The sequence below is a fragment of the Histoplasma capsulatum genome (assembly GCF_000150115.1).
Source record: "Histoplasma capsulatum G186AR genomic scaffold supercont2.6, whole genome shotgun sequence".
NCBI classification, from domain to species: domain Eukaryota; kingdom Fungi; phylum Ascomycota; class Eurotiomycetes; order Onygenales; family Ajellomycetaceae; genus Histoplasma; species Histoplasma capsulatum.
The window spans coordinates 495,122-520,697 of record NW_025544806.1 but is presented as its reverse complement, the minus strand read 5'-3'; the positions used below and the strand labels follow the sequence as shown (position 1 = coordinate 520,697).

Sequence of the window (25,576 nt, the reverse complement as noted above, 5' to 3'; positions counted from 1 at the left end):
CGGAATAATATAATAGTGTAGGACATGGAGGGCTTGTATATGTGTATATAGATAAAGAACTCACCAATAGATGGCTCGAGGAAACAGTGGCTATGATAATAGAAGTATTTAGTTATCTAATACTGTGTGAGAGTATAGAAGGTAAAAGGGGTAGTGTAGGGGTAGCGGGGAGCTGCAAAACACTTGTAGAATATATGATACGAATCAGGACAAGGAGCTGCGGATTTGGTTGTTTGCTTTATTAGGGGCAAAGTCAATATTTTTGTTCGCTCGGTACCGTTAGGGTCATCAAGGGGTCGTGGGGGTACGAGATGAGAAAGGAAAGGAACATGGGTGGAGGAGAGCCAAAAAAGAGAGAATAAATTGATATAAAGTGAAATACCCAAACAAGGAGGGGGATGGCCAGGATGATAATCAGCAAGAAGACTGGGTGATGAGAGCCAAGTTGACTACGAAATCGTTACTTTAGCGAGCCGCTCTTCCACTCGTCGAAGAAGTTCAGGATCGGGCTCAGGTTTGATTTTCTTCGGTCTGGTGGGTTGGAACAGATGCGGTGGTGAGCAAAAGGACAACACATTTAGATGGATATGGATAGGGAGGAAACTTACGGGTCCCTGATACAATCCGCGCACCGCTCATGCTGACAACTTGAACAGATTCTGTCTCCGGATTGGAACAGTTTCGAGCAACTGTGGCATGTCCACCTTACCCGTCGTCTCGGTTTCCGCCATACGCGTTCTTGACGCTCAAAAGGTGGATCTACATCCCCAGGGTAACCGTCAGGATATTTCTTCAGTTTCGGTCTAAAACATGACAGTTAGTCTCTTGAACCATGAACTTCCTCGTGCTGGCAGGTTGAATATAAGCTGGAAAACATACGGATCTCGAGGACACTTCTTGCACCGAATGTGCTCGCATTCTCCGCACACGGTTGCATCGCCAACGAACAGGGCCTGGCAACGATGACAGGTGCGACGCACTCGCTGTCTGATCGGTTTCCGCACGAGATCTTGACCTCCCGTGCGTGAAGGAATCGTAAGAACAGGCTTCTTGGACGAACCCGTAGCCTTGGACTTGTCCTTCTCATGGCATTCTTCTTTGGGTTTCGCAGGTGGATAGCGGAAGCATTTCTTGCATCGCAAGTGTTGGCAGCCAGCGCACACTTTGTCCGCACCAAATGTGGTGAGGCAGCGATGACAGTTGCGTCGAATTCTCATACGGACTGGTTTCTCAACCCGCTGCACGTTCCTGTCTGCGGGCTTCGACATCCATTCACCTGGCTCCAAGGTCAATCCGTACTTGGCGAACAAAACACGCGCTTTCTCTTGTTGGAGAGTGCTCCATTGGTGAACCTGGACGGGTTCTGACGTCGCAGTCTTCCTCGCACTGGTGACGGCTGGCTTGCTGCTGAAGAGTGAAACGAAATATGTCAGTATTGACAACTGACACCAAACCACACCTATCTGCCACAATATTGCTCCTCAAAGTTACTTACCTGGACGAAGTAACTGTCGCTTTTTCTCCAGACTTGCTGGATTCACCAATGATGTCGGTCATGCTCGAGACAGATGCTCTATTCCGACCCTTCAATACGGTTTTCACCCTCTTCATATATTTCCCGAGTCCGTCATCTTTCTCCGCGCCGGTTTTCGCAGGAGTCGTTGGTTCAGTCATTGCATCGATAACGGGAGTGATTTAGATGAGCATTCAGGCGGATTCCAAATACTTATAGGTTGGGGGTGCACAAATAAATAAGGTGCTCCAAGACGTGATCAAACCAGGATGTCGGAATTTCGGGTACGATTACAATCCACCCAACAAATCAACAGGTCCAAATAGAAAGTAGTTGATATCCAAATCAAATCGCCGGAATTAGTTTCAAATTCCTTTTGTTCCCAGAATCGAATACGGAGAGCTGGGTTATGAATTGAGTAGTACTGGTCTTGCGTGGCGACGAGTTGTTGGTCGGAGAATACACACGCGATCGACGGGGATTGATCACTTGGAAAGGCGGGTATTCGTCGTGTAGAGTGGCGCTAGGATCTGAATATTTTCGTGTTGGATCGAGCCGATATTTGAGAATTGGATGGCTTTAGAACTATCAGCTACCTGACCGCAGGTTTGAATGGTGGGCGGCTGGACAGCAAACGAAGGGCGGATACAGCCCTAGAGGAGGCGACGGGAGAATGACGGAACTCCGGCACCTGCGATAACTTGGAGATAGGGACGTCGAGGGTGGAGGATGGGTGGTGTTGAGGTTGAAAGGAGAGAACCAGAACAGCGAGAAAGGAGAGGAAGAAGAGGAAGTCCAGAAAGAGGAGTAAAGAGGAGTGAGAGTGCCCAGGCAGAGGGATAGCGGTATTATTCGATTACAACGGCTCCGCTTAGCAGTACATATGCAGTACGGGCGCCATCACGACGATGGCACCACTGATGGCCAGTGGCGGGCGGGGGAGACCATGCAAGCCTCATTCCAGTGGGCTCCAACTTCGAGCAGGGTTCCCTGCCGGGACTGCGGGTTATCGGTGTACCGTACCAAGGAATGTACTATGTAGGTACTTCAATCTCTGGGTACTTATAAATTCTGGTGGTTCTCCGTACCTTGCGCAGAACTACTCCCTCTCAGCCCAATGAATGTTGCTGGTGTGCTGTATGCTGGGGTTTAGAGAACAGACGGCTCCAAAATGGTATGCCAAGTGGACTCACTGGCTGGAGCTATGCTGGGTTCACCAGCCAGTTGGCAGCGTCTCTCTGTTGCACTGGTTTCCTTACTGCCAAAAGCCACTTCCGGACATCCTCAACTGGCTCATTGCTGGCAAAGGGTCGCCTGTATTTAAAACGTCCCAGTTTGAAACAAGTGGTATTTTTTATTTTCCCGACGATTTCGTCCCCCTGGCAAATAATATCGAGTGACAATCAAAAGTGTGTGGCCAGCAAGAAAGTGAGAGGTTAGGGCGCCCAGGAGCAACATACGGCTGGCTGGCATGCTTGATCTTATCCTCCCAGGCCGCTCCGGGCAGCACATAAGTATTTTGTGTTAAGAGGGAGCTCGAATAGCTTGACTTCAAGAAGTTGGAAACGCATAAACTATTCCCACTCGATATCTCCGCAATTTCACTCTCCACGGAAAATTCGGAAGATTCCATTGAGAAACAGTGATCTCAGCCACAAAATGTGCTCCAGAGTCTGAAGACAGACCGCCCCGGGTTAAGCGTTCTAACCACTGTAACGTCTTGTTCAGCTAGTCGATAAATGACGTATTGATACACGAGAATCAATACCTTACAGGCTTGGTCTCAAGCGCCCATGTTACTGGGAGCTCGTGTGGATTTTTGTCACCTCCCGAAGTCAACGCCAGAATAGTTCAGCCTGGCAAGCACCAAATGCTCACACGCGCCGTTGCTACATTACGCTGGGCATGAACAGCGTATCGTTCAATGTCACCCCCCATTTCTTAACTGGCACGAAGAAATAGTTATCCATTTTTGTTGCGGGCTAACTCACCTTGGAGCCGGGACACCATTTGCGTCGCACGTTGCCTACACGTGAGAAGCTATAAAAAGCTTCTTGCCATGCAATGGCTCGCCTTGTCAACACCACCCAACAGCTGGTTCGGGGATGTTAAATTGATTGCCATGCTCTGGAATGTCATGGAAAAGCCTCTTGCTAGACAGGCGGGAGTTGTGACAGGAAGGATGTTATTATTATACGATTTATCATCTGCAGCCATACAAAAAGGGAACAAACACCAACAATTCAATTTATCTGGAGATGTGTTGCATTGCGACGAGGGTTCACAAAATTGCTTGGTAGATATTGGGGCATCTTGAACCGCTCAAAGCCTTTCAACTCCTCCAGATCTGGCTCAAAAAAGTGAGATTTGAAGTGGAAGCGAGAAACGGGATCGATGTAACTCCACAGAAAGCGATCCAATCCCGCAACTTACCGCTGACACAGCTGGCGGCAGAAGCCAATAAGGGTGTTGGATTCACCACCAGGCCTTCCAGGCCAACGCTAGCTGCGGTGAGTTTAGCAGAGGGACGAAGCTCAAGTTCGCCACTTTTCCCTTGAAGCAGAATTTGTGAGGGTAAGTCGGAAGAACCCTGAACGTCATCTTTGCACGATTCACTTCTCTTTATTTAAACTCTGGAGGATTGATGAAATCGTTCGAATTTGAGGTATATATATATATATATATATATATATTACCCTTTTCAACTAGTTGAATGATAGACATTGCGCTGATGGTGATAATGATGACGATTATGTTGATGCTACGTACACACTACTTATTCACTAATACTGATGAACAGGAACCGATCCCCATTCTCGGAAGTATATGCACAGCAGTACCAAGTTATTAATTAATACCGTAGGAATACATGGTCAATGCTTGAATTTTCTTTCGCAATTTGTAACGCCAACAAAACTGGCAAAAAAGAGAGCAGTCAACGGAGCACATCTCATCTGTCGTTCTCAAAACGATGATTGATGGTTTTGCAATGCCTTAACTATCATTCGCATCCAGTTCATGGTAATGAGGTATGTGTACTTAGCGTGAATAGCCAGCACCAAATACAATGTATGCTCCTGCGCTGCTTTTGGGCGCTCATACTGAGTATTTGCTCATACACTTTGGCAATAGGCTCCATGCATGTCAACGAAATGGCAGAGAAACAACTGGGGAAAATGTTCACAAGTTCGCAGAGCCTTTTCAGAAGCTCCGAATCCATCGGGGTCTAAATATCACCAGGATCCAGATACCAGGAAAGTTATGTCCCCGGGCCAAATACAAAATTCAGTCACGTACACCTCCAATCTCACAAAAAAGAACACTGTTATTCCACTCGTACATCCTCTAGATTCTAATCTGTCGATGTCATCGACTGGAAATCACTAACTAGTAGCCTTACCCGCCAACCATATTCCTCATACTTTGCAGGCTTGCAGCACACCGTTTTCCCGTGTGCACCTGAGGACGAATGAGATGGAAGAAAGGAAGGCGAAAGCAAAAAGAAGAAAAAGAAATAAAACAAAATAAGAAAACGAAAAGAGCTTCCAGCGCAAGCCGTAAGTTACTGCTTGTATTTGCTTTCTTTTTCCATTTGTCAGCCGCCAAACGTGGACAATGATTAACTGCTTTTTTTTCACCTTTTCTCATTCGGTAGTTACGGCTTCCCTGCATAATATTCGTTTTAATGAAAATATCGACCAATGAGAGATGTGTGACTTCCCAGTTGTCTGGAAAATCGCTCCAAAACCGACTAAGCGGAGAGCAAACGTGGGCAACCGGATGGGTGTTTTGTCTCTTCCAAACACATCGACGACGATCTCTGCTGGAGTTCAACCTCAGACCGTTTCTGTTTATCGAGGGATTGAGTGGTATCAATCTCAAATAACTGATCCCGACTGGCCGGGAAATGGCCACGAAGGAACGAATTGCTGGCCGTTCAGCGCGTTACGGTCAGGCATGTCTTAACTGCTTCAGGACCAAATGCAAATGTATCCCTCGCCCAGATGGCAATGGGTGCGAAAGGTCCGTCTGGGTTGCGTTTTGATCACTTTTTCCTATTTGCAAACCCTGAGCGTGCGAACACTCACGAAGACATATCTGAGAAAGGTGCCATCGTCTTGAGCGCGAATGCCATCCCGCCGATCCTCTATATCGCCGCAACGGTAAAAAGCAAAACTCTCCAAGTGCACGCATCGCGCAGCTTGAGGGCACCGTAGGCCACCTAGTCTCGCTTCTTAAGACGGGTAATGTCAACGTGGACGTCGACACCCACGGCGACAGAGTCGATGGATGGTCGCAGGAACAGCAGGAGCAGCAGCGGCAATCACCACATCAGCAACAATCCCGCCTCATCATTCCTTCCCAGGACGATCCGATCACACAGAGGACCCAAGGGGGTGGCAATTCAGAGGACTTGCGCGCCGCTTTTATCGGCGAAAACAAAAGTGATGCCGCTACCAACGCTGACGGTGTCTCTGCTTCTTGGTGGGCGATGGACAATGCGAACAGCATGCCTCGCGACACCCCGCAGTCCTCGGCTATATCAGGCGCATTCGTGTCACCCGTCGTACCTCCTTCGACTGCATCAGTCTCTCTTGATACGTTTCGGTCGCGTATGCTACACCATTTCCCTTTCGTTCATTTGCCAACCCGCATCACGGCAGAACAACTGCGGCAAGATCGGCCTTTTCTGTTCCGTGCCATTGTTTGCGTGACATCGGTATCGACTGAAGACAAGAGGGCAAGCTCCTTCGAGCTGAAGCGATTGCTTTACGAGACGGCATTTCTTCAACAAGAAAGGGAGCAACCACAACATCAAACCGTTGATCTACTTCTAGGTCTACTTGTCTACATTACGTGGGGTTGGGAGCATCTTCACAGTCGTTGCAGTCTTTCTCGACTCATGGCTGTGGCTATATTGCTGCTCAAGGGTTTGCTGTTTCTGGACCAAGCAGTACCAGAAATCACGCGCACGGTACGCTCCTTCGAAACAAACGGTGGCTTGAATGAGGTGAACGGCAGCTGGACGGCGACTCCGGAGACAACGACAGGGGCAACCGGTGCCGTTGCGACCGATAACCAGTTCTACCTCGAATGCCAGCGAGCCATTCTGGGCTGCTTTGTGCTTGGGTCGACCGTATCAGCCCACTTCCCCCAGATTGATGCCCCGCGATGGATACCTCAGATGGATGAGAGCCTTGCTGCCGTTATCGCTAGCGGCCACAGCGCCGCCACAGAATTTGCTTCCGATGCCGCTCTATCCATTCAGGTCCGCCTGCAGCTGCTGGCTATGAAAGCCGCCCAGGTCCGGGAGCGAGCTCAACTCCCCGACCAGCCCCCACCGGAGAGTCTTTCATTGCAGGCTCTCTTATACATCAAACGCTTGATGGGGCAGCTTCAAGAGCTTAGGGTTTCTATACCCCCAACATTCCAGCAGCATTTCAGTAGGTGTTCAGGCCAGTAAAGGTTTCCATTTATTTGGAAATACAATCAATTCAGTGATCGTTGCTCACCAATGAATAGTCATCCTTGCTCAGACATACTACACGGAAATGTGCATTATCGAGTCCATCCATGCCCAGGAGTCCACTCGCTCATCACCCCCGACATGTGGGCCTACGCGCATCTCTTGCCTGTGGCAGTCGGCACTGGCGATCAAGTCGTGCACGTCAACATTTCTGACTATCTCGCTACCCGGTCTCCTTGGCGTATCTTTTATCCAGTGGACTCAGTTGTCACGGTGCTTGGCTACTTTGCACAGACTCAGCACGCTCCGGGAGCCTGGTTGGGATCTAGCCACTATCCACCGGCTTGTTGATCTGCCAATGCTGCTATCCAGCACGGCAGACAGGCTAGAGCTCGCTGCAGCTGTAGCTGGCGAGCAGCCAGCGTCAGCCGACGGCGTATTCACGCAACTGGCCCGCAGTCTACGCAAGTTTCAACCGACTTATCAAGAGAGAGGACTTCTGGCCCAACAAGAAGACGCACGGGGAGCAAAAATATCAGGAGATAAAGCAGGAAGCAGAACATATGATGATACGGCTCAAGTAGCAGCTACAGAAGCAGATAAAGATGTGTTAGCACATGGCCATCATGCAGAATTCTTGATGAGTCCCACGTCATGGCTGGATCAGTTTTTTGCGGACTATGAAGGTCAAACGAGCTCTACTCTGTAGCGCCTTAAGATATTTGTAATGCTAATACAGGTATGCGTTCCATGTCTTCCGTACTATTGAGAACGGTATGCAATCTTGAATCTAACACAATGTTTAGTCTTGCTCAGAGGTATACCCTCACTTCCCTGCTTTGGCGGCGATCTGCGCTTAACCCATTGCCTACTTACATTATTGATGAATAATGTGGGATTATGTCTGTAAGCTCCACGTCACTCACGACCGAGATCTACCTAGCAAAAGGAGCTTTCAGTAATGAACAGTCGGACATTTATCATTTTAGGCTACAATGATCTCCAAATTCTGAGCTCTTCTGTTGAAAACTACAGCCAATTGTGCTCCCTCAAACCCTCCAGTGATTATAAAGCTTCGCATTTGAACTTCACAGAAATCACATACCCCTGTTTGGTCGACCAATAGGGATAGGACTCATGACCGGATTTTAAGATTCCGGCCCGGCCTTCGGCAACTAGCCCCAATTATCAAAGGGGTTGCTCCCTACAAGATTCCGGCCCCGGTTCTCAGCTCTGGCTCACTTCCTACTCCATGAAGTCATACAGTTATCTTAGTGTTTATATAACTTCCAGTGGCTGCACTCTACACTTGTCTCTTTCGTGCCGACAACGAACACTATTCTTTACATCAGGATGGGGAGAGTTAGTGCCAGCTCCAGTGACATAACCTCTCGACCACGACCACGGCCTACGACTGCGACTATGACGGATTCCAGCAAATCGGTTGATATGGATAAGGCCCTGCCAGAGGAGGCTAATGATGTTGAAAAGGATGGTTCCGATAACATCGCCTCCAATAAGAATGGCACGGAGGATGACAAGTTTCCCACAGGCCTAGCTTCATGGTCTATCCTAGGTCCTATCACAATCGCCTACTTTCTCATTTTTCTCGACATGTGTGTTGTGTCGACCGCTGCCCCAGCTATCACACGGCAATTCAGCTCCTTAGTCGACATCGGATGGTATGGTGGCGCATACCAGCTCGGCAACTCCGCCCTCCAACCTCTCACAGGCAAGATCTACAGCCACTTTAACATCAAGGTAGGTCATTTTGCTCCTTAAGACCAAAACGAAAACAAACTAAATTAATTTGGGGACAGTGGTCCTTTCTCGGTTTCTTCTTTATCTTCCAGCTCGGATCTGTCATCTGTGCCACCGCTGTCTCGTCGCCCATGTTCATTGTCGGCAGAGCCATTGCCGGTGCTGGCGCGTCTGGTATTGGAAACGGCGCCCTAACCATCATCTCAGCTGTACTCCCGGCCAGGAAGCAAGCCCAGTTTCTGGGCATCAACCTCGGGCTTGGCCAGCTCGGTATCGCCTTGGGTCCCATCATTGGCGGTGCATTTACCCAGAATGTTACCTGGCGTTGGTGTAAGTGGTTGTGCCGTTTTCTTCCTCAATGACTCTTGTCATTATCATCTTATGGCTAATCCTTGTATTTCCTTGTAGGTTTTTATATCAACCTTCCCATTGGTGCTGCTCTCGCCCTTCTCTTAGCCCTAGTCAAGATACCGGAACCAACCACGAAGCTGCCACCAAGGCAAGTCCTTGGCACCGCTGTCAAATCTCTCGATCTTCTAGGCTTTATGCTCATTAGCCCTGCGGCGGTCATGTTTTTACTTGGATTGCAATATGGCGGTACTGAGCACCCATGGAATAGCTCTGTAGTTATCGGTCTTCTGGTTGGCGCTGTTATTGCCTTTATCCTCTTCCTTGTCTGGGAGTACTTCCAGGGGGACGGCGCCATGTTACCATTTGCCATGATCAGAAAGCACATTGTGTGGTCTGCTGCGGGTAACCTATTTTTCCTTCTCGGTGCCATTTTGGTGGCTGAGTACTACCTCGCTATTTACTTCCAAACTGTGCTCGGCAACAGGCCTATAATGAGCGGCGTGCATCTACTACCAACAACTTTAGGCTTAGTCATTTTCACCATGCTCTCTGGAATGATGAGTTCGTGATCCCCTTTCGTCTTTTGTAAAGCGGTCATCAGACTAACGTTTCGCAGTTGAGATCTTGGGTTATTACCTTCCCTGGAGCCTGGGAGGAAGCGCAGCTGTTGCCATTGGATACGGCCTCATGTCCATGATTAAACCCAGGACATCACCCTCAAAATGGATTGGGTATCAGATCCTCTATGGGGTTGGTAGTGGTGCTATGTCATCGGCGGTGGGCCCACTTCCCCGATATTCTCCTCCACATTCCAAATCATGTTTTTGTTCTAACCTTATTTTAACTAAAGCCCTACATCGCCATCCAAAATCTTGTCTCCCCTCCGCAGATCCCAATTGCCATGGCTATCATCATCTTTTGTCAAAACATGGGCGGTGCTGTCTTTCTTGTTGCTGCCAATTCCATCTTCACGAACGGCCTGCTCAAGGAGCTCCAGAATCACATAGATGAGATTGGCGTCGACCCAGACATTATCCTCAGGAGCGGAATCACATCAATCCGAAGCATCGTTTCGGGCGATAAGCTCACAGCCGCGCTTGAGTGCTACACCACGGCAATTAGCCATGTCATGTATCTTGGCATTGGGGCCGGCGTAGTCACGTTTGCGTTTGGCTGGGGCCTGGGTTGGGTCGATATCCGGAAGACAAAGCAACCGCAGGCCATCCAGGCAAATCCCGCCCCGACAGCGCCGAACGCCAAGGAGGGCGTGGCCTCCACTGGCGAAAAGTCAACCACAGCCTAAATTAGAAATCGGGTAAATGTTTCATTAATTCTATGATCAGGTCATGTAGCTCTCTTTGGCATCAACCAGTTTATAGAGAATTCGGTGTTTGTTTTCCTTAAATATTTTGTTTGATCACACGCCGATAGATCTTGGATGGTAGTTCTCGAAGGAGGCTCTTTAGAACAAGATCATTTTCGTTTATACTAGTACTATTCTTCTTTCCTTCCCTTGACGTTTTTAATCCCCTATATAAAGTTTCATGATACTCATTCGATCAGCTCCACGCCACCCCAACCCCCTACCCTTATCAGCCCTAAGTAGATTGTTCTGGTTTTCTGTAAATTAGGGCTCCGGTTTTAATTAATCTATTAGCCTCATCCCCATCGAAGTCAATTCCTCCTATACTTATGATCCTCAGTGGCGTTTTTGAGGTAATGTGGCAAATTTACTAGGAGGTTCGGGAAGGGGAAGCCGCTGGTACTCGCGCTTAGACTCCGTTACGCCATTCAGGGACCATACCAAGCTCATTTCACGGTAGCCTTATCCATGGATAGGCAGGCCTTTCCACTTTTTGCTGTCAGTGAAAAAGTTGACGCTCCTCTGCTAGCTAGAAATGATGGACACCGGAAGCTGTGCATCTGAACTTCCCTACGTTTGCAGGAATAGAGCGCGCGCCTATATATATATATAATATTCCAGTATTTCTATAGTGCGGTGGGGAAATTTTCTACCATTGGCAAACTCCGATTAAGCTCCGTATTTTGCAGTTCCATATGCCATCTTACATTGTTTCTGGCACGATTGCCCAAAAGCTGCGGATCGGGCAAACAAAAGATGAACATATGAGAGTTAGCACTTGCTTTAAGGCACTTCTTATTTATTGTATGTATGACATTGAGGAGGATAGAGAAGTGGCATGTTAATTCATTGCTGAAATCCATCCTAACTGGCGTTCACATAGGTACACGTATCTATGTCTAGTGCATATGCATGCGGCACGAAGACCTTTTTCATAGGAGCGCTGGCGAACTTCAACGTCCAGTTGACAGGAGGTAATGATGCGTGCAAAATCGTCCTGGCGATGGGACATATCGTGACGGCGCGGATCCTTCATGTTGACCCAGCTCACGCTCATTGGTACGAAATAGTAGAGGGCAATGATTACATGTTAGCGGAGCGTTGTCCCCGAAAGTGATTTATATCTCTTCGGAAACAGGATAAACCATTGCCACCTTTTCAGCTTCTCTCGGGCTAGGGCAGTGTGTGCAAATAACTTAGCTTTCTCTAGCGAGAATTGGCTTATAAAAGTCACTACCAGCTGGAGAAATAGAAAGACATACGTGTATATTAACCCCTATTAATACAAAGTCATATGGAATATCCATTTATACCCCTTGCTGGGGATATAAACAAACATGGTATCATACAGGTGTATTGGAAGTGGAATAATAAACAAGTACCACTCCTATTTGTAGCAGGAATGCAAAAGGTAGGGGGAAATGCAATTGCTTCATTCTTCCGGTGGTAAAAGGACACGTGAAACCAACCAGAAGGGTAAAAAAATAATTAGAAAAATTTTAAAATTAAACAGGACAAGCGGGGAAATAGCCAAAGCATCAACGAACTGTTGAAGCCGTTGATTGGCGTGACGCTGGGTTCGGGGGGGATATATCAACATTCATAGCATCAAATACCCACGCGCTTGTAATCTTCTTCTTTTGCCGCATTAGACTAAGAGGCGTGATCCATTCCGCTAGCAGGTTCGAGAGACGGCCGCTATCTTTGTTGTGGGTCCAATTTTCACAGGCGGTTTTGTATGCGTGGTCGATGGTTTTACGACGGATGGATTCATAGATGCGGAAGGCTTCCGAGAGGGGTTCGTGGATGTATTTTGTCAGGACGCGGGCGAAGAGGATGGCGTCATCCAGGGCGTAGGCGGCTGACTCGTCTTTGGGGGGCATCTGCGAAACAAGAATATCATTAACCAGAGTTAGTTTGATATATGTTGCCAACGGAAAATCTTTTTTTTTGGCAGGTGGATGATGAGATGAAGAGGGATAAATATATATGTATACGCACAGCATGAGCTGCATCACCTAACAGTAGGATCCTTTCCGTATACCATTTCCCCCCGGGATGTATCTGATACACTGGATACAGAAACCAATCCCAGCATTTTTCTGCAATCTCGCGAATGCACGGAATTGCTGATTTCCCGAAGCGATTCTGAATATCATCCCTCAAGATCATGACCGCGGTGCTCTTTGTCTTCCACGAATCCGATGCCTGATATTTGCATATTTCATAGGTCAACCGTGCCTCATCGACTTCAGCCAATGCTGCCACGAACATATTTTCCTTTTCGCTATCGCAATAGGTCGTCAACATCGTCCCATGCCTCGATCTGTTGAGCGCTGTGACGCTGAAGTGCTTGGACGACCTTATTACCTCCGATTTTATCGTGGCTTGAATAAACGAAATCCCCGTATACTCCGATATTCTATCTGGATCAACAATGGTTGATCTCGTAGCCGAATGTACACCGTCACACCCCAAAGCCAAGTCACCTTTCGCAAAAGTGCCATCCTCGAAATAAATTGTGACACATTTGTCCGTCTCGATGCCGCCTACAACCTTTTTCCCGAACATCATTTCAATATTACTCCGTTTCTCCACGGCGGATATCAAAGCCAGATGGAGACAAATGCGCATTATTCGTCGACCCTTATAACCACCATAACCCTTGCCGTCTTTGCCTGCAAAGTCGACCGCTCCCATTTTTTTGCCACTATGCGAGGAGAAAATTTCTATCTCGTCCACTTCCACGCCCCCTTGAGGGCCCAAATATTGCAGCTCATCGAGCACACCTAAATGATCGAGGTGCCTATGGGCGACGGGTGTGAGGTTGATCGCGCCACCGGAAGTTGAAGGAACGTCTCGCAGCTCATATATAATGATTTTGAGGTTCGGAAGTACCGGAGTGAGAGTTTTAGACAGCGCGAGAGCGGAAGCAATGCCTGCAATGCCGCCGCCTAGGATTAGGATCGTATATGGGGCAGTCGCCTGGGTATTCGAAGCCATGAGGGAATCTTAGCAATACATCAAGAGCCAGGCCCGATCTGGAGAAGAGTATGGGTGGAAATGGAGGAATTTGAAGATCCAAAGGAACGCAGAATGACAAAAACAGTTATTAAATAATGAATATAAATAAAATCGACCAAGAGAAACGGCAATTGCATACGACGGGGAAATTTCCGAGACAGGAAACCAATTTCTAACATGCACAGGTCGAGGGAAGTGCGGAATATCCTCGAAGTTTGGTTGAGCAAAAAAAACTCTGTGCTTGGTTGTTCTGGTCCAGGGCTATGACGTCGTGGTTGGGGACTGTAGCAATCTGGCCGAACTGGCGCGATTATCCATCATCTGGATATGGGGATGGCGCAACTTTAGCGTGATGTTTCCCGCCAGCAGAGCGGCGAATTGAAGTCGTTAAAAGTTGCCTTCCCCAGATGATACTTTTTTCGGGGTCATTAGATCCCATCACAGTAAGCATAACCCACCACCCCTAGTGCGGAAAAGGAGAAAGTCTAGATATGTCGACCGGCGAGAGACTCGAAGAGATCCAATGTCGGGACGCGGAGGAGGATTTCTGCCAAGAGCTTGAGCCGCCTGCCAAACTTCTGCCAAGCATTCCACTCGACTAAACCGCACTCAAACTAGTTCCATCATATATTATAACTACATCGAACTGCTCCGTACATCACTCTATACCACGGGTTCAGAGAAATAGTAAGTCTAATCGGGGCTAATAAGGAGGGATTCGGTGTCATGTGGACCCTGTCCAACTTAAAAGCCCAGCGTTCGGTTGGATTCCCGATGGAAGAATTCCGGCCGAAAACCCAAATCCAATTCATTGCTTTGGAATCTTGAACTACAACCTGAACGCAAATTCCGGGCCAACCATGTTACCAGCGACTTTGGGCTGACGTCATGCCGAAAGGGTATAGAGAGAGAGCTTTGAAATTTTGTTAATTTTTTTTCTCTTAATTTATTTGATGCTTGTTTTAAACCACAATAATTCTCAGCAACATTCCGACTTAAAGGAGACACGGCCGGCATTCCTGTTCTCCACCCGGAAAGCCCAGTATGCAATCTTTTTCGCCACGTTCTAGATGGGCCTAGGATCGGTTGGCTAGAATGTGCTCGCTTGACTCTTTCAGCCTCTTTTCGATGAAATGGATGGCTCTATTATAACTCTCGATTATTTTCCACCGCTCCCCGAAATCAATTACTCAGAAGACGCGGAGAGCTATTTCGAACACGGAGTTTGTCCCGAAGATATGATTGACATATCAACTAAATCCGAGGTTGGGTGGGCCAACTCATTGGCCCTATTTTCGGGTGCACGAGGCATTATTCCAAAGACCCTTGGAATAGCATAGCCGGCGTCCAATCCCCATCGAGCGCATGCAGAATATGGCAGCTCATGTACCCAGTCCAAAGCAGGTTTCGTACATACACTGTGGGGCATGCTGAATTGGTATTTTGTCAGACACCATTCGAAATATTGAGAATACCTTGCACTATGTCGCCCCAGTGAACTCGACAGTCAACTCAGGAGGACAGAGTCTTCCAGTGTTGTGGCGAGCAGATGAGTGCACCATTGGGCTGGAAGAGGAAACTCCTCACAGACAGGAAGCGAAATTATTAACTGTAGATAGATTCCTTGACCCCTCATCAAGGAGGAATTATAAGTGTTCAAGGATTACCCGCTACCATTTTAGGCGTGCGCTTATCCCGGACACTGGTGATCGTATCCTTGAATATTATTTTGTCATGTGAACCCTCGCCCTCACTTCAGCGTTCTTTATTATATCTGTGAAACCCACGAAAATCAAAACCGCTTGCCGTACACTTACCATGCATACCCCTGATAGTCGGGCATATATGTGAGCTTATTTGATGTACGGCTCTTTACTCCAGATCGCTGCTTATTCCAAAGGTTGATGTCTGCATCCTCTAAAACAAACTTTTTGAAAAGGGGAAATTGAACTCTGAGGGCATGTACATGTACATTAGATACTACCTTTGTCATGTTATACATTGAATTACCATGTATCAAACTAGCCCCTGCATCCTACCACCCTTTCCCAGCCTCCTCCCCAGGGACAGAGTCAGAGCCAAAGTCTATATGGATTGGCCATTGCTCATATGCTTGTGTTACGGTACATGGTAGATTTTGCAAACAAGCCAGTTTTGCCGCCGTAGAAAGAACAGAGGCGCCTAGTTCGATGGATATTTGGAATGTATTATTTGCTCAAAAAGAAGTGTTGTTTCACTCGCAGTAACTAGTCGACAAATTTTAACTAGTGGAAGCCTACTACTAAGCTCCTTCTGGAATGACCAAGTAAGAAAAGAAACACGGAATATTGGTCGAAGATTCGATATTGGTTCTAGTCTATTCCGTACCATGGCACTCGGGGTACCCTGGCCTGGGTACATATTGCCTTTCCATGGCGCCTGTGTGCTACACGGGATGGAACGGGAACAGGTGAGATAATGGAAAGTTGATTTACTAGTAGTTATATTTTACTTTTTTTGGGATGGAAAAAGGGGTGACAGTGAAAATCTGTTGAGAAGGAGTGGTAAGGTGGAAAATGTTCCATTATACATGCTATGGTAGTGTTGAGAGAAAAAAGGGTGCAAAAAGAGGCGGGAAGGGCCTTGTACGCAATATAGGGGTAGATAGATGGAGGGCACAGTATGATCCCTAGTTGTCGATCTGCCCACGGAGAGTAACTAGTTGGAGCTCTAGGTTTCTTTTTATTTGTGTAGAATTGGTTGAGAGATTGGCAAACTTTTAGTCCCTAGTCACACACATCCTAACATCCGGTCTGTACAAATGAGCGGTATATGGAGCGAGAGAAAGCAAAATGGTGGGGTCACCACGATGTAGCATTCTCCACCAAATTGGGCGGATTTGATTTGACATCGGGCTGGTCAATCCCTGTAGTGCTGAGTCCGATAAAGAACGTGTGATTGCTAGAACGCCACGTGACTACAATTACTTGAGCTGCGAGTTAGTTACAATTAACCATCAATTAGTAGCTAAAATAATAGATGCCTCTGCGGGATATCTAAACTCTGACTCTGAGGAGTCAATAATTATCAAGTTGTTTTTAATTTTAATTTTAATTGTTTTTTCGGTTCCTGTTAGTGATATCTCTAATACCTTTTCTATTTTCTGGAGCCAGGGGAACTGATTAGTAGATAGGTAATAGGTAAAGCATGGATTTGAGCTTGAGAGGGAAGGGTGGCGTAAAAAGAACAATAACAAGCCTCGGGGGGGATTCCGTAACTCAATTAAAATGTCGATCTCATTAGATGGCTTCTGAATAGAGGGTAGCAATAAGGCCAAAACCTCTCCCTAGCCGTCGAAGATCTTTCATTGTGTGCCTGAACCAATCCAGCCCATTTTTGAGGAACTATGTCAGACCTCCCGTCCGGCAGGTGTTAAATCTTGATGCCCTGGCGTGGAGGTGGGCGGATGCAATTCGGATGGCATCCAGCCCCTAGCAAGAAAACTCTGTGCTTCCATATTTCGCAGAAGCGAGGAAGTTGAGTTTGTCGGCTGGATCGGCTCGGGATCGACGGGAATTAATTATTCTTGTGGTTTATTTTCGTTTCGTGCACTTATGGTCCCAAACATCCTGCATGGGGTGTTACCTGCACGGCAGGAAGATTCCCGAACACACAATTTGGACCGGCGGGAAGAAAGCAGGAGGTTTTGATATTCTTCATGCAAGAATGCTGGACAGGAAGTAAGGTCTCCTCCAATCAGAAGAACGAATTGAAAACCGTTATGTCCAAGCAGAAGCAACACTAAATCAGGTGACGGGAAGCTGATGTGGCTAGGTGCAAAATCCCCAAGCACTTCCGCCAATTGGCCTGTATTTGAAGATATTGTATATTCATCTAACAGGGAAAATGCCGCCGTGGAGAAATGAAGAGGCTAGACTGCCGAACACAGTCATTCTTGAAGATTTCAATAGGTGGTGTTTCCTGTACGAGCCTAGCCGTTGAAATATCGAAGTCTGATGACCGACATTAGTCCCGAACTAGAGTGACAGATTTTCTGCACAGAATTTCGCGGGGTAAAGCTCTCGCCCCTCATACTTATTGGTGAGAATGATCGTTGACTTTCCTTCGAATTCTCCAGCCTGGAAAGGATAAAACATAGAAATAATGCAGAAATAGCATCGCTGAATGTTGCTCCACGACAGAGAAATCATGCATATCAGTTTGTCAGTGTCTTGTGATTCACGTCCGTCGCAATGGCCCCAATCCTGAAAAGCGTTTACCTTCATTTCCTATCATATGTGTCCATTGTTGTCATCAAAACATCGAAAGTGGGGTGACGTTGACGCCTCTCCCTAATTTAGGTTCGTCGGTGAGTTTTTTCCTTTTTGTCATCCATCCACCTGGAACCCGAGCAGCGGGCTTCTTAGCGCCTATGGTTGCATACATTGGAAGTGTGCATCAGAGATAGGTGTTTGGACAGGCCCAAAATATTCAATGCGTTACAGATACCACAGAGCCAGCATCCACCGACGGTGACGGTGAAGGGCGCTTACAAGGGACTATTTCCCAACCCCTCCTTCCAGTAGCATTTTAGATCTGTCATTAACGGGCATCCTGTTTCAAGGGTTTCCATGATTATGATAGCTGATGGCATCCACAATTATTAACCGATTTATCATAGCTGCGATAGACTGTGCGGTCCTAATAATTAACGCTGGGCTTTCAGAAAGCGCATCAGAACATGTGCGTGATGTTTTTCTGGCAAATTGGTATGGAAGATGCTCCTCTGATGATATGATTGCCTCCTCAGAAGTCATTGCCAAGTGGTCAAGTACACGTCTTCATGAACCGGATGAGTGGATAAGGAGAGAGGGATTCCCAGTCCATCCCTCCCAATCTCCGGTTTTGTTGCGACCATCCTCTCCTTAATATATATTCTGATTGATGTACCCTGTCCTAAAACGCCAACTCGAGATTTGACCATTCTATTAGAATTAACAGTTGTTCAAAAGTCAAAATCCAAGAATATAGAGAGGAAAACAAGGGTGCCATGCGTATAAAAAGTGGATTGCGCATTGTATATTTGCCATTGCCAACCAGGGTGATAAGAGGAAGCTGGAGGAAGAACACTCCCCCACACCCGGAGGTTCGCGGGAGAAGGAAAATTGACAACTTTGGTGTGAATTTTTTGCAGGGCTAGGGATATTGGTTTTCTGTTTTTTTTTACTCGCGGCCCAACCCGCCACATCCTATAGTGGGTGCACCGTTGTACAAAATATCACCACTTTGCCAATTCTCATGTTTTTTCATCCCCAACCACGCGATAACCATTTTTACTGTGTGTATTATAAGATGTATAAGAAGATAAAAGTTCATTTATGTTTTATTCTCAGCTGACCCTTTTTTTGCCAAGAAATAATTTGGGTCAGGTGACCTCCACTAGCATAGTTTTAGGCCACTAGGGCAAAAGAGCTCAATCACCACCAGCGCCGTGGTGGTATAGAGGGTACGAATCACCCAACCAATCCCCCCAACACATAGCTCAGCTCAGTCACCCGAAGGGTTAGCAGACGTGCAGAGCAGCACCAAGCACATTGATTGGGCTTTCAAGCGTTCAGTGACAGTTCTGCCTCTTGCACTTCCAGCCCTTCAGCTACTTTCTGTAGTCAGATCTCCTAACTTTATCCAACAAACAAGTAGAGAAGAGAATCTTGCCAGGAAAAATGCACATTACATCGGGAACTTCGATTCTCTCCGGTAAGGAGCCCTGGAGCTACCGGAACCTTCAACTAACCACCTGATCAAGCTCCTGTTCAATGTACACCAGATATGCTACCGAACCGTCCAAATGAGGATTTCTGGCTGTCTTCTTTCTTCAAGAAATGGCCTCAACTCCCATCACCAGAAGACGTCCGTGCTCAGGCTCGTGCTCAATATCAAGCGGGATCTGCTCCGGACAGACGAAAGACTTTTGGGGGCACAGGCCCACAACGGAACCCACCACCCGCGTCGTTTGAATTGATGGGTTTGTTCGTCAAATGGGGTGCCAACAATATGAATGCTGAAGGTCAAACTCTTTATGCAATCCATCACTTTTTGAAAGGGAGTGTGCCTGTCCCTGAGCTGTATGGCTGGCGCACCGATGGAGGTGAGGTTTTCCTTTACATGGAGTTGGTATGTGGGCAGACTTTGGAAAACGTCTGGGATTCACTGAGCCCAGACGAGCGCACCAATGTTTGTTTACAACTTCATACTTACATCTCCAACGTACGATGCCTCAGGCAGGATCCCCAAGACCTGTTTATAGGTAATTCCCACTCTGTACTAAACCTGTTTTTAATATGTCCACTAAAACCCACTGTGTTTAGGCAACATCAGGCGGGAACAATTGTATGACAGGGCTATTGGTGAACAGTTCATGGCAGAAGCAGGGCCTTTCCAGTCTGTCAAGGAGTTTCATGACTGGTTCATTTTCCTCTGCCGGCGCCCCATGGCAGATCCTTACTCTATTCCGATAGAGCCCTTTCGCGCCGATCTTCCTGATGATTGTGCAATAAGATTCACACATGGAGATCTCCATCCAAGCAATATCATGGTATCTCAGTCAGAGCCATCGCGGGTTGTTTCAATTTTTGACTGGGAGCAATCAGGCTGGATGCCAGAGTACTGGGAAGATCGGAAAGCTCACTACACTGCAGAATTCAAGGGTGAATGGGCTACAAAGTATCTGCCCATGATACTGCATCAGTATGAGAGTACAGTTGAGGCATGGTGGTGGTATACATCATCAACAGGATGGTAGTTATCAGATCCGGCATCCAAAATCAATACCCTATTGTTAAGACATGCCCTATGAATTATACCCATTGTTTGTACTCTATGCCTAGATATCTGAAATGAGGGCAGAAAATATGCAGTTCTACTAGCATGAATATGTCATTCTGGACACATATGATCTGACATCATTAAACCAAATGCACTAGCATCCTACTGTTCCAGCAGTACCCAACCATACACTTGTATCTTCTATCCAGGCGCTGTTGTCATTTGAGTGTATACTCTTTGTAAGTATCTAGCGGGCGCACCAGTGCTTAAATAGGTGTGGTCACGTGGCATTCTAGCGAGAGGGATACCAACATCTATTAGGCCACTAGGGCAAAAGAGCTCAATCACCACCAGCGCCGTGGTGGTATAGAGGGTACGAATCACCCAATCCAATCCCCCCAACAACATCTTATTAGGCCACTAGGGCAAAAGATCTTACTATCAAAGCATTCAATAAAAATCAAATTTCAAGTGTATAACCTGTAGCAAATCTTTACAACATTTTTCACATAATATAATCTATCAGTAAGCAGGCCACATCATCAAGCAGGTCACTTTTTCTCATATTTTATAACAACAACTTCATTATCAAATATGTCATCTGAACATCAAAGCAGTTTAATAGAGATGTCAATCAACAGATATTAGATATTCTTCAGAAGTTTCACAATCTATCAATTCTGATTATTTAGAAGACAGTTAATATGATTTAGATTCTAATTTCACATATAGTTAATACGACCTGATTGAAATAATTAAATATCTACTGTCTAGATTTTAATCGCGTGGTTGGGGATGAAAAAACGTGATATTTCGCACAGCAGTGCTTACCACTCACTCTTGGAGATAGTGGGTTGGGCCGCGAGTAAGTTATCTTTTCTTTTTATGTTTTTCCCCTTCTGCTAGTGATTTTTTGGACGGATGTGAATGGATGTGGCCAGAGCAAAGATATGCAGGTTCAAGTTGCATGCTCTAATATTTTTTTTTTAATTTTTGCCCGCAGCTCTGTGCATACACGGCAACGCAATAGGTTTGAAAGAGCCAGGGATGGAGAGAGTAAAAGCCCATGCAGAGTGTGGAGTGCAGCCCCGCGCAAGCGGACGGACCATACACAGCAGGTTAACCTAGAACTGCAATGCCCGCGCAAGATGATAGGAGGAAATGGTAGAAAGGAACTCAGTGAGGGCACACAAACCCCGGGAAGCGAGGAGGGGGCGATTGGGCTATTAATTTTAGCAGCTTGTGATGGCGCCCGTGATATCCACGAATAGCTGGGGATCATTGGCAACGGGTTATGATAAGGATCACAAACAGAGGAGAGTTGGGGATATTTGTGGTCTTGTATGCATCCCTGTGGTGTGTATATGTCGAGGTAGAAACCAGTATATCGGCTGCGCGAATAATAGGGGGTACATCGTGTGCAGAGTGACATAGGGTAGTGTGCTGGACGAGAGCAAGTGATTTGTACTGGTACATGGACACTACATGTATGTACTGCACATCCTAGTACTTGCTGTGTGTACCAGCACGACGGGAACAGCAGCCATGTCGCATTCTTGTTGTGGAATCTGCAATTCCTCAATTCAATTCAATCGATGGAGTGATTCAAGTTCATGGGAATCTGTCATCGGTAACTGCCACATTCCAACTAAACCAACTAAACCTGCTAAACCTGCTAAACCTGCTAAACCTTGGACTCGACTCTCCAACCCTCCCTAAACCACTCCTAAACCCGCCTAACAAAGTAGCTTCGTCGTCTGGTCCGCACCCAGAACGAAGTGAGAACCCACCGCCAACCCCAGACCACAACTTCCACAAGTTCAACAGTCCCCGCCTCCACAACGGTTGGGTGAAGCGCCATCGTTCTTCTCCTCTGTCCTGCGTCCATCTCGATTCTCGCCTCTCCTCTTCACTCCCATCATTGTTTCCGTCATCTCCACACCCACCTACCCTTGATCCAACCTTCTCTTCCAAGGTTTTCTCTCGATTCTAAAGCCCCCTGACTTCGTCTAAGCTTGCTTGGCTTTGGGTTTACTCTCGCTTGTCCCCCCTGTGTGGCCAAGTAGTTTTTTTTGCGCCCATTCTTCTTCCTAGAACACCCTCAGAACATTCGTTGTCTCTCGAACCAGCCTCTCCACCGGGGCTGCAATTGACATACTCTCGCCACCTTTTCGTCGTCGTCATTCATTCCCTTTGCCTGAACCCAACGAGTTTCGGTTCTCAACCAACCACATTTCGGTGTCATGGCTTCAAAGGTTAGTGAAATGCCAATTCAACGCCTACCTCCACACTCCACCCCTATCTCCATTCCCATCGATCCCAATGTCCATTTCTCAAGAGGACAACGGGGAAACAAAACGAGGATATCAATCCGTGAGATATACTAAGTCGTGCCCCTTTCTCAACAGTTTCTTCGAGAATACAAGCTGGTCGTTGTCGGTGGAGGAGGTGTTGGGAAGTCATGTTTGACCATCCAATTGATCCAGAGCCATTTCGTCGATGAGTACGATCCAACAATCGAAGGTGGGCGGCGTCACTCCTGTGGTCCCTTTCCTTTCTCCCCCCCCTCAAAATCAACTGGCCGTGTTAACTTACACTGCGGTCACAAAACTCCGTGAGGATAGACTCGTATCGGAAACAATGCGTTATCGACGATGAGGTTGCCCTGCTAGACGTTCTCGACACAGCTGGACAGGAAGAATACTCAGCCATGCGAGAACAATATATGCGGACAGGCGAGGGTTTCCTTTTGGTGTACTCCATCACTTCTAGGCAGTCATTCGAAGAAATCATGACCTATCAGCAACAAATATTGCGCGTGAAGGACAAGGACTATTTTCCCATCATCGTCGTTGGCAATAAGTGCGACTTGGAGAGAGAACGGGTGGTATCTGAACAAGGTACGAAACGGTTTTATTAATATTTAATTTTCCTTAGGCAATACGATGGGTCCAATATTCGTCGTATTATATTTCTTCTATTGACAGCACTGACGATTCGTGGGAAATTACAGAGGGTGAAGCATTGGCCCGCGACTTTGGTTGCAAATTTATCGAGACCTCAGCAAAATCTCGCATCAATGTCGACAACGCGTTCTACGATATTGTACGGGAAATTCGCCGTTATAACAAGGAGATGTCATCGTATTCGTCAGGAGGTGGCGGCTATGGATCCCGAGCCCCAGAAAAGATGGAGATGGATGAGCACGAAGAGGGGAATGGGTGCTGCTCAAGATGCGCCATCATGTAGGAGGACTTTAATAAATGAAAGGACGTACAAGAATTGTTGAGGGCGATTAAAGGGGAGGAAGATTTGAAGAAAAAGAAGAAGAAGAAACCGCCCCCGAAGACGGAGCTACGATGATACACACGCAACCAGACAACTATCATTCTGCACTCTCTGAAAAGAAAGAGAAAAGAGGAGAAGAAAACACACAAAACACAAAACTCTATGACTCGATAGAATGATGCTGGACGACATACTTAAGCATTCTTATCCTGATATCTGTTCTTCTAACATTCCCCTATTGAGTCGGACGGCAGGCGGTATTCTACAATTGCTCCAAATATCACCTGCCCGAACGCCTCATTGCTTGGACCCTTCATCTTTACATATCATTTCCCGCACGAAAGTCTCCAACGTCAACCCCAGTTTATTTCCTGTTATATGCTTCGATTTCATTTTCTCCCTATATCTCATTTTCCTTTCTTTTTTCTCTTCCTTTTTTTTTCAGTTTACTCTCTGGGCGCGTATTTCATAGTATAATTCGTGGCCCCCCTTCCCCCAAATTTTCAATTTCTATATTCGGCTCTCTCGACTTAAAGAGGCCATTCATCCTGTCTCCTTTACGGTTTTATTTTCTTTTATTTTTCAACTGTCCTTATCCGTTCCTTGAGTTTCCGTATTCTATCTATACCGATACCACTACTTCCTCTAGTCCCACTCCATTCCCTCTTATAACAAACAATACCCCAACAATGCGCGCGAAGACTGATTTCCTGGAAGAGATAATGGCACCTAAGTGAGAGTCAAATCAAAAAGGGGCAAAAAAAAATAACACATTTATATATGATGATAGAACTTAGGTGCACCCACAGATGCGTTTTTCTTCTGTTTCCATCTATGAACCTTATATACCTCCTTGATATCCGCTGTTACCCTATTCCATTTATTTATTATTTCTAGTTCCGTAATTGATTTCTCTCTTCAGCTCTCCTCAACTTCTTTTTCCCTCCATTCACACTGGACCTGTATTTTTGTCCGGTCCTCAATTTGTTATCGCGCGTTGCCTTTGGTGTTTGAGCTTTTATTGGTTTCTATCTTGCTTTGTTCATATCTCATTCACGCGTATGTAGAATCTAGCTATTGAACTTTTTGTTTCATCTACGTTATTCCATTTTTCCTTCCTCAATTCCTTTTTTTCCATTCTTATTTTCCTCTTGAAAATATTTTCTTTCCTTTCATTTATGTATGTTCTGTTTTGCTCTTCTCTCCTCTCTCCCCCCACACACACCTTCTACTCCCTTTTTGAAATATTATCTGCTTCTTTCAAGTTCTGTTTCCTCTTTTCACCTTATTTTATCATACTTCCCTTACATATATCAATCAATCAATCAGTTACCTTATCCTCCTCCATGCTACCAAGGTTATCTAATTCCATTGAAATGTACATCTAACTAGGAGAACGAAAAATTCGTTCTTGTTTGCCTTCAAAATATGACATGGATTTTTTTCCCCTCATTTTTTTCATTTTTCATTTTTCATCTCTTATTTTGGGGGGTGAACGGCGTCGCGGGACTTCCCTCCTCCCTGTGGCATTCGTGATCCCCCATTTCCCCCACCACAATTGAGTTGTAAGCATTCCTCAAATGTTATTTAGATGAAATAAACGTGAGAGAAAACAAGGCGCTTGAGGTGGGCCAAGGAGAGGTGATTGTGTGTAGGTGTTCAATTCTTTAAGCAGTAAACCAGGTTGGATATTCCTGGTTGGCTGGAATGTGGGTAGGAGAGCGGCAATAATTTGGAACTATCGCCTTATTCCGTGTAGATAGCTCTTGTTGTTCATAACATGTTAGATTCTATGTCTAGGGTGTGTGTTTTTGTGTGTGTGTGTGTGTGTGTGGAGAGGGACGCCAAGTGGAATTAGCGTGTAATTATCACTTACATACCTACCGCTTTGTTACATGTTCTGGTGGCTGCTGGGAGTTCGTTCTTGCAGTTGAAAATGGAAATAGAATGAGATGAATGGAGGAGAGACTGTATTGGAAAGAAATTTACTTTCTTTTTCCTTTTT

The 25,576-nt window shown here is 46.4% G+C and overlaps 8 protein-coding genes across 8 annotated transcripts; 5 read left to right on the top strand and 3 right to left on the bottom strand.

Annotated features, from left to right (window-relative positions):
- Window positions 1–449: 449 nt before the first annotated feature.
- HCBG_04876 (uncharacterized protein) lies at window positions 450–1,674 on the bottom strand (the record flags this gene model as incomplete). Its single annotated transcript, XM_045431925.1, has 4 exons — window positions 450–531; window positions 609–803; window positions 880–1,407; window positions 1,496–1,674. The coding sequence occupies 4 exons, from the start codon at window positions 1,672–1,674 to the stop codon at window positions 450–452; spliced, it is 984 nt and encodes a 327-aa protein (XP_045287137.1).
- A 3,746-nt stretch (window positions 1,675–5,420) lies between these two features.
- On the top strand, window positions 5,421–7,689 carry HCBG_04875 (uncharacterized protein; the record flags this gene model as incomplete). The annotated part of the gene is made up of 3 exons (XM_045431924.1): window positions 5,421–5,536; window positions 5,621–6,957; window positions 7,037–7,689. 3 exons carry the CDS (start codon window positions 5,421–5,423, stop codon window positions 7,687–7,689), a joined length of 2,106 nt encoding a protein of 701 aa, XP_045287136.1.
- Window positions 7,690–8,333: 644 nt separating this feature from the next.
- Window positions 8,334–10,395, top strand: HCBG_04874 (efflux pump; the record flags this gene model as incomplete). Its single annotated transcript, XM_045431923.1, has 5 exons — window positions 8,334–8,741; window positions 8,834–9,071; window positions 9,150–9,653; window positions 9,709–9,869; window positions 9,943–10,395. The coding sequence occupies 5 exons, from the start codon at window positions 8,334–8,336 to the stop codon at window positions 10,393–10,395; spliced, it is 1,764 nt and encodes a 587-aa protein (XP_045287135.1).
- Window positions 10,396–11,150: 755 nt separating this feature from the next.
- Window positions 11,151–11,572, top strand: HCBG_04873 (uncharacterized protein; the record flags this gene model as incomplete). The annotated part of the gene is made up of 2 exons (XM_045431922.1): window positions 11,151–11,225; window positions 11,339–11,572. 2 exons carry the CDS (start codon window positions 11,151–11,153, stop codon window positions 11,570–11,572), a joined length of 309 nt encoding a protein of 102 aa, XP_045287134.1.
- Window positions 11,573–11,697: 125 nt separating this feature from the next.
- HCBG_04872 (salicylate hydroxylase) lies at window positions 11,698–13,596 on the bottom strand (the record flags this gene model as incomplete). Its single annotated transcript, XM_045431921.1, has 2 exons — window positions 11,698–12,338; window positions 12,457–13,596. The coding sequence occupies 2 exons, from the start codon at window positions 13,456–13,458 to the stop codon at window positions 11,994–11,996; spliced, it is 1,347 nt and encodes a 448-aa protein (XP_045287133.1).
- Window positions 13,597–14,686: 1,090 nt separating this feature from the next.
- On the bottom strand, window positions 14,687–15,879 carry HCBG_04871 (uncharacterized protein; the record flags this gene model as incomplete). Its single annotated transcript, XM_045431920.1, has 3 exons — window positions 14,687–14,897; window positions 15,297–15,463; window positions 15,847–15,879. 3 exons carry the CDS (start codon window positions 15,877–15,879, stop codon window positions 14,687–14,689), a joined length of 411 nt encoding a protein of 136 aa, XP_045287132.1.
- A 3,408-nt stretch (window positions 15,880–19,287) lies between these two features.
- On the top strand, window positions 19,288–20,260 carry HCBG_04870 (phosphotransferase enzyme family protein; the record flags this gene model as incomplete). The annotated part of the gene is made up of 2 exons (XM_045431919.1): window positions 19,288–19,765; window positions 19,827–20,260. The coding sequence occupies 2 exons, from the start codon at window positions 19,288–19,290 to the stop codon at window positions 20,258–20,260; spliced, it is 912 nt and encodes a 303-aa protein (XP_045287131.1).
- A 2,266-nt stretch (window positions 20,261–22,526) lies between these two features.
- HCBG_04869 (uncharacterized protein) lies at window positions 22,527–24,668 on the top strand (the record flags this gene model as incomplete). The annotated part of the gene is made up of 4 exons (XM_045431918.1): window positions 22,527–22,538; window positions 22,692–22,806; window positions 22,908–23,183; window positions 23,297–24,668. 4 exons carry the CDS (start codon window positions 22,527–22,529, stop codon window positions 23,530–23,532), a joined length of 639 nt encoding a protein of 212 aa, XP_045287130.1.
- Window positions 24,669–25,576: the final 908 nt, after the last annotated feature.